General features: G+C 29.4%; 1 protein-coding gene across 1 annotated transcript in view; it reads right to left on the bottom strand.

Moving 5' to 3' along the window:
- Window positions 1-2,685, bottom strand: part of HELRODRAFT_162748 (hypothetical protein) — a gene marked incomplete at both ends in the record, with an annotated part of 3,281 nt that extends 596 nt beyond the window's left edge. The window contains 3 exons of the mRNA XM_009024858.1: window positions 225-494; window positions 1,878-2,262; window positions 2,564-2,685. Of these exons, the coding sequence (XP_009023106.1) occupies window positions 225-494; window positions 1,878-2,262; window positions 2,564-2,685 (777 nt within the window). The remainder of the gene's footprint in view (window positions 1-224; window positions 495-1,877; window positions 2,263-2,563) is intronic.
- Between the last annotated feature and the right edge of the window lie 5,593 nt (window positions 2,686-8,278).

The raw sequence follows: 8,278 nt of genomic DNA, 5'->3' as shown, positions 1-8,278 counted from the left end.
TCTATTTTAGATGCTCTAATTTATAGTTTTTAGTAGAAACCAGCTACTATTCTTATGCGTTTGGTATGTAGCCTCTGAAGAATAGCTTTTTAAAAAGTAATGAAACACTTAATATATTCATAGTTAAAAATTAAAATATATTAATCGTATTAAATTAACTGCCATTTTTTGGTAATAATAAATGGTTTTATTAGCGCTCCCCTGTTTACATCATTGAAAAATACTTGCTCTTTTAAATGGTGGACATCTACACAGATGGATTCATCATCAACTAATATTTCCTTGCAGTAATCACATCGTGTAGTATGAAGCACACTGTGAGCGACTGCTCCTGACATGTAATATATTGTGCATGCTTCACCATCTGCTGGATCGCTGAAGGCAAATGAGGCTGTGGATTGAAGTTGTTGGACGATTTCATTAGCTGCTTCAAATATACTAGTATCTTCAACGATGCCCACATCAATGAAATCATCAATTTCTTTGATTGACAACTTTGAGTGGTGTAACAATGACACCATTTTGATCTTTTTATCATTTTCAATAATTTGTCTTACAGAAACAAAATAGTTTCCTCCTGACATCTGCCGCAACCACCCAAACCTAGTTTCAATTGGATCCGACTGTAGATATCCAAGCTGGACATAATTAAAACCGATGATATCTAACAAATACTTGCTGCATTCAGCATAAGCAGAACAAGTTTGTTTCATAGCAATGAATGTTTCTCTGCTTAATTTATTTGCTTTCATCATTTCCCATTCTGACAAAAAATCTTTAAATTCTAACAGGAAGTGAATTTTCCAATCATTGGAAGACTTCACAGGATCCATATCACTGTTGATTTTCGCCTTGCCTTTGGATGACGTTTTAACATTCATTATATCCCAAAGCTTCTTGACCAACTTAACAAATTCACCTGTCGTCTTCCATTCATATCTGCCTTCATGATTTATATAATAGTCAAAAGCATCACATGTTGATTGACAAAATATTGAAGCAGCCAACTTAACAGAAACCCTCTCAATATTTGTTGGATTAAATATTGTAGCATTCAACTTGTGAGCTTTCTTCACTAGCATATTTAACTCATGTTTGTACAAATCTTCTATATCTGAAAACCGTGCAGTACCTTCAGATAGTTTAATAAAGTTTCTATTGAAAGATGGCAAATCAAAAGTTTTTCTGTTTAAAAAGTTGTTGTAAATATTTTTCAAATTGTGAACTGAATCAAAAAACAGAAATAATGGCTGGTTGTCAATAGGATTTGAGATATGGGCTTTTAGTTCTCCAGAGCATAAATGACTTGAGAAAAACTTCCTGTTTACAGCAGCATTATCTAGTGAAATTCCAATGATGGTGACATATTGCTTCTTTAAAACATTCATAACTTCTTGGTAGCATTGAAACATGTATGAAGAAGTTAGTTTATTGACAGGATACATGGCGATCATATCCTGATATTTATGACACAGGGATTTGATCATGAAACAAAGAATAGTACTTGCAACTTCCCCTTCAGTTGTTAAACCTAACATTTGTCCACCACAATATTCAACTCGTTTTGCAACATAAATTTCATCAATTATCAACACACACGTCCTCTCCAATTGATTCAACGAATTCAGCCTCAAATGCAGGTACCCGTCATTATTTAAGCCGCTATTTACTTTTACTTTCTTCGTTAATTTGTTCAATGTGTTTACTGATGGTAGGCACATAATATTTAATTCATACAACTTAACATAAGCTGCATGACTAGCAGCATATAATAAATAGCACCATATAATTTGTTGTGGAGTGTAAATTCTTCCAAATTTGTTAACACCAATCAGTTTTAGTTGGTCAATTAAAAATTGTAATTGTGATTTAGAAACTTTGTCATCAACAGAATCCAAGCAACATTTTAATTGTTGTTTAGCTGCAGCTTTGGCTTCATCAAAAGTTACTTTCGCATGATCAGTTTGCAAATTTTTAAGTCTAGCCATCACAATCAATAGCTGATTCATGGTGTCAACTTTTTTGTTGATGATGCCTTCAACAAATGATTTTGAAACTTCTCGACCTTTGTTAAACAGGGATATATTTTTTTGTTCATCTATGGTGATAGATGATTTGATATGAGGGCAACAGTTGTCAAAATGTATTTCATACAATACCAAACTGTTTTCGAAGATTTGATATTGGTATCCACTTGGAGCAGATGTTTCCTTTTTTAAACGATCTAGAATTTCTTCTAAACTCAAATTTATTATCTGATCACTTTTGTTGAATTCATTTTCAAGTTCATTCATTCTTTTTATTTCACCTTCTCGAATTTGTTGTAGGTCTCGGTAGATGCTCGATTGTTGATGCGTATGATGGTGCATTAAATATTGTTGGAATTGTTCCAGGCTTTAATTCTCGCTTGATTCTGGACTCACTATTGCTTGTTTTGTTTTTATATCTTGTTGAATTTGTATCAGAATATTTATCAACAAAATCCGAAGGTCGAAAATGCAAAGAGCACATCTTTGAATGTCTGCTTGGAATAAAATCCCTTCGTGGATTTGCCTTATTCAACTTTGCACAAAGTTCAGGATCATTGACTGGGTAGGAATGAAAAGACACTTTGTTTTCAGCATCTATCGCAGCATTTGATTTGTATCCACTTTTGCAACCATAGGCAGCACACTTGTTCACCATTTTAGGTAGTAGTTTACTGTAATTGTAATGTTAGTTTAAAATCATATTTAATATAAATCTTGAATAAATGTAAAATTTAATATATTATATTCTCAAGTCGCCCTGGTTATGATGTTAAAACTAGAAATCCAAAAGAAAAAAGATAGCGGCAAGTCCACTACTGCATTTAAACTTAAACAGGTTTACAGGTAGAGCATCATTTTCATTCATTCATAAAAATGCTCAACCTCATTTTTTTTGTGATAATAAAATGGACGTCAAAGGAGAAATAGACTAATAAAATATTCCTTAAATATACATATTAATTTTAGTAATTAAAAGTTTTAAGCAAAATTTACTTTACTTATCTTATTCTTAATACCTTAAAAATTAAAATGTTATTTATTTATGCAAAAAAACATAAATCAAATAATAACCAATATTAAATAAATTGTTGTTTAATAAATTCATTCATCTTCAACTTTTTAATCCAGAAATAGTTTTGTGTAAATTTAATTTAAGAAAATAAATCAATATATATAAAAATTAAATCTAAAATAAATGTTCTTTAAATAACTCCTAACTAACTAACCGACTGTGAAGTAATAATAATCGAAATTGCACTTTTAGCAAAAGTAAAAATTATATTGCTCCAAATTTAAGATGCTACGGAAATTTTTAAAATAATTAAAAAATGATTTAAGTTTGTTATAATACCTATTTTACACGATTTTATCACCAAAATAAAATTAAAACATTGGAAAATGGCAACAATCAACAAGAATATATTGGCATGCACGATCGGAACGAATAAAGAAAATTAAAGGAAGTAAAAAAAGATTAACAAAGAAATTTAACATGCTGCTAGTTAGTCTACTTGCATCTATGAATTCCAGTAGTTTAATATCAACCTATAAACTATATAAAATATATCTAATATTTATGTAATATAAATGCAATAGCCTAATATGGTCAGAGTTGAAAACCGTGAAACGTTCACCTTGCAGTCCAGATATATCGAGACGTCCATGGTTGGTAGCCATGCAGACATTTGTTTGTCTGGGTGTCTCTAGGACGAGGCATAGGGCGCTATATAAATGTAGGAAATGACATTATTATTATTTTTTATATAAAAAAATTAATATATAAAATACTACGTTCAATTAAAAAAGGTCTCTGAGGTGGACCGACAAGAGAGTTTAAACAAGATTTTCGATCAATTCAAAGCTACATGGAGTGTAGGAACAAATTGAACGAGTCTGTTGCTGCATCTGTTATTATGAATGCTCAAATTGGAATTAGCTTTCTTTTTATGTGCGAAAATGTCCAACTTTTGATGCTTTTAAATATAAACTAAAAACTTATTAAAATTGATTTCATGATTAATATTTTTTATGAACTATGTGTAATCTTCTCTTTTATGGACAATTTTAGTTGAACAAATTGAACTGATGTTTTATTTTTGGCTGGATACTAATTTAGTTAAAGATATTTCTTTTTTTGGTATCTTTATCATGATATTTTTATTTATCACGAATAAACCTGTTGAAAAGACGTTTCATAAACAAATTTTGTGTTTTGAAGCAAATTTTTAAATCACCAAGAAACTAAATTCATTTAAAAAAGCGACGTCAAAAATTATTTACACTACTGAAATAATGTATTTTTTAGGAAACCAACGCCGACACACACACGCCGATTTGAAGAGAGCTGCCAATCCGCTCTTGTTACGTGAGCACTGTCAGTCGTGCATTGTAATTTCTCAATCTTAGAACACGTTAATATGATTAGCAGTGCTGAATGATGGCTGCTGAGATTTTATCGCATTGAAGTGTTTGCAGGGAATGTGAGCTTGTGCTCGAGTTTTTACAGATATTTGTGGCTTAGTTCTTTTCTTCGCATACTTTGTTACTTTTTTCAATAACAACAACAACAACAACAATAAAATTTTATCTTTTTTGAAATAATAAATGAACAAATGAATAAATGAATGATTAGATTGAAAAATAAAGTAATGAACAAACAAACGTGTACATGTGCTGATGTTTCTAAAAAAGGTTTATCCTGTTATTTTTAAGCAATAAGATTAACTAGGTTGGTGACAACGTGCAAATCTTTTGTCAACTTGCTACGTGATTTTCATTTGTGTATGCATGTTTGTAAATGTGTGTTTGTGTTTATATGCGGTTTTATTTGTGTTTATTTTTGTATAAAATAAATTTTACAAAATATGTCTTACTTAAAAACTATTGCTAAACATTACTAACATTTGATAATACAGTCTTATAACGAACTTCTATACAATAAAAATCTCCATGTAACGAATTGTTGTTATGTCCCTTGAAATTTTACATAAAAAACTGTTTTTATAAAACAAAATAACTTCTCTATAATAAACAAAAAAAAAAAAAAATAAAATAAAAGTTATAAGAATTATCGACCAAAAAATATATCTGATGAAATACAAACCTCCTTATAACAAACAAAGAAAATTTCTATATAACAAATTTTTATGTTTCTTTGAATTTTACACATAAAACTGTTTTTATAGAACAAAAATAATTTCTATATAACGAACAAAATTTATAAAAGTTAAAAAGGTACGACCAGCAGACATTCTATGAACTTATATGAGCGGTGTTTTTGTACTTCTTTAACAACTTAGAACCATTTTTATTGTTTCTTTTTCTAGAATTCTAGTAATTTTTGCCTGTTCTACCTCAATCGATTTTCATGTAATCGGAATCATCACTGCATGGAATAAAGAATAAATTATACATTTAAAGTTTTATTTTTTCAATTATATCATATATCATGTGTATAACTTTCTGTTATCAAAAATAAATCCTTAGGAGGTTGTTTTCCATAAATATAGTGCATATAAACAGCTTTTAAGCAATATAGAATTTTCTCCAAACAAATTCTTTATAACGAAACTTTTTCTGTATAACGAAATTTTTTCTGAAACCCTCAAATTCGTTATACGGAGGTCCTACTGTATTTCAGTGTCTAACAAAGTGTTAGCATTTTTTAAAAGTATCATCAGTAGAGATTAGTCCAAAGTGACACCAGACACTTTTATAAAATCTTGTTGAACAAGGTAAACATCTTGCATTATTTTTTTAGGTGTTATGTTTTTAGTTGTATACATATAATGCAAGTATAAACATTTAATATCATGTTATTTTCCATAATTGTTATTATACTATGTATTTTTAATTTTTGTTATAAAAATAAATGATTACGATGTTGCTTTTTTTAAATTTTTATTACTATAAACACCTTTAAAGCCATATAAATTTTTTTCTCGAACAAGTTTTGTATAACTAAATTTTTGTCTAAAGAGACCATCATGTTGATGAAGTTTACTTTTCAACAGATGGTGGACATGGCTTGCTATTTTCTGTGTTGTGGCAGCAGCTGAAGTTTTGAACTCATTCACTGTGCAGTTGAAGGATGGTTCCATTTCTGAACGAATTCGATTTAAAAAACTGCTGAAGCATTATTATTTCAACAATGTGCATCCTAGAAGGCGCTTTTGAGGACTTTTCGAGAGAGGCGCTAAACAATTCCAGAAACAGATACAGATTTCTTTTTCCCTTTTTTTAATCTTCATTATTATTGTGGCTGTTATTATTTTGAAAATCCTATGCGTAGCTTCAGGTACGCTTGGGGTGTTCCGTTGAAAGCCTGTTCAGGAAAAAAAATGTTCAAGTCGCTTCTTGAAGAGTAGGATGGATGGTTGCTGACGAATGTCGGCTGACAGACCATTTCAGGTGAAAGAAGAACTGTAAGTGAAGCTTCTGTAAATTGTTAGTGTTTTCGTAATTCTTTATTAAAGATGAAGTATACTTTTCAACAGATGGTGGATGTGGCTTGCTATTTTCAATGTTAATCAACAAGTTAATTAAGTTCAACAATTGAACAGCAAATATTTTACTTCCATCTATGAAGGAATATTTATAATTAATTAAACAGTAAATAGTTTATTAATTGAATAAATGAACTAATAAATAAATAAGTTGATAAACAAGTTAATAAAAAATAAATTAATGTATGATCAAAATAATTAATACAAACATTTATTAATTCATGAATGAATAAATGAATAAACGAACGAACGAACAAACGAATGAATAATTGAACGAACGAACGAATGGTTGTGTAGTAGACACTGAAGTTATTTAAACAAATCAAATTATTATTCATTCATTCACTTTAAAAAAAAGAAAGACTTCAGCAAAGTGAACTACAATCGTTGAGGATGTTTTTAGCAGATTTTACCTGAATGAAACAAACGTAAGTAATTTTAACTTTAACTCCCGTGAGCACGAACTGCATTTGTAAAATTAAAAGATTTATTTAAACACATTTTTCAATCCTTAAATTATTTGCACTGATTTATTTTATCTTTACGTTATTTATCAGATTGACAAATTTGAATGCAATGATATAAAACTTTCAACGTTCATATGTGAAATGTGAAATAAAAATTAATTAAAATTAATAAAAGTGTTAAATGATGTCCGCTTGCTAGAGGCCTATAAATCTGTCTATTCCTCTGCTAAACTGTTTACGAGGCTGATATTTATTAATATATTAGCATTAATAACACTAGTGCAGTATAACAAACATTTATGACAGATTTACAATTATTAACATTCCATTAACTTTCCTGTTTACGATTCCAGCATATTAAAGTGAACAATAACTTGATGTTCGCTTTAGTATGAGTGCACGTGTGTGTGTGTGCGCGCGTGTTTGTATGTGTGCGCGTGTGTTTGTGTGTTTGTTTGCGTGGTCATTTATGTATCATTTTCAAACTGGGCAACAAACTTCTTTAAAGATCTTTTTTGAACACTTTAAAAAACAATTTTTAAAAATACACGGGAAAAATATATTATGAAAAATAATGGAACAATTTAGATTAACATGGGATGCAAATATTTAATGGCCACATAATGAGTTTGACAAAGGTCAAAATGATGTAACACGTGTAGGTACGTGAAATTTTCGTTATCGAAGAGGGCTTGCTAATCAAATTACTTCATTACGTAATTAACCCAAAGTTTTTCATGTAATTCTTGGTGATTATTAATATTATTATTTATTACACTTGTAAACACGATTTTTTTCATGTCAAACATCACTTTAGCATGTTATTTCTCAACTAAAACTGGTTAAAAGGAATAATAAATAATAACATATTGAAAATAAAGATAAATAAAAATAATTGAAGCGCAATAAAAGTGTTTTCTTTGACGTGAACTCTTATAAAAGCAACAGCCCAATAAAGGTGTCTCTCCATTTACTACTCATAACTATCGTGAACTTTCTGTTACGCAATGCAATTGGTTGTAATTAACAATGGGGGAGGAGCTAACAATTTAACTTTTAGACTATATAAAATGAACGTTGGGTAACCAATTTAATCAATTTGTTTTGAGCAGCTCATTATTAAACGTTTGAATCTGCACTTATTAAAGAATTTCTAAAAATTAAAATTTTTTAATTAACGGACGCTAATTTTGACTACAAAACTTTTAGAACGGTCTACAAACGTTTCAAAAGACTCATTAAAATTCTTAGTACTGCTAATGTAATTATAGTAAGA

Source organism: Helobdella robusta (genome assembly GCF_000326865.2).
Source record: "Helobdella robusta unplaced genomic scaffold HELROscaffold_4, whole genome shotgun sequence".
NCBI classification, from domain to species: Eukaryota; Metazoa; Annelida; class Clitellata; order Rhynchobdellida; family Glossiphoniidae; genus Helobdella; species Helobdella robusta.
This window is presented reverse-complemented; position numbering and strand designations above follow the sequence as displayed.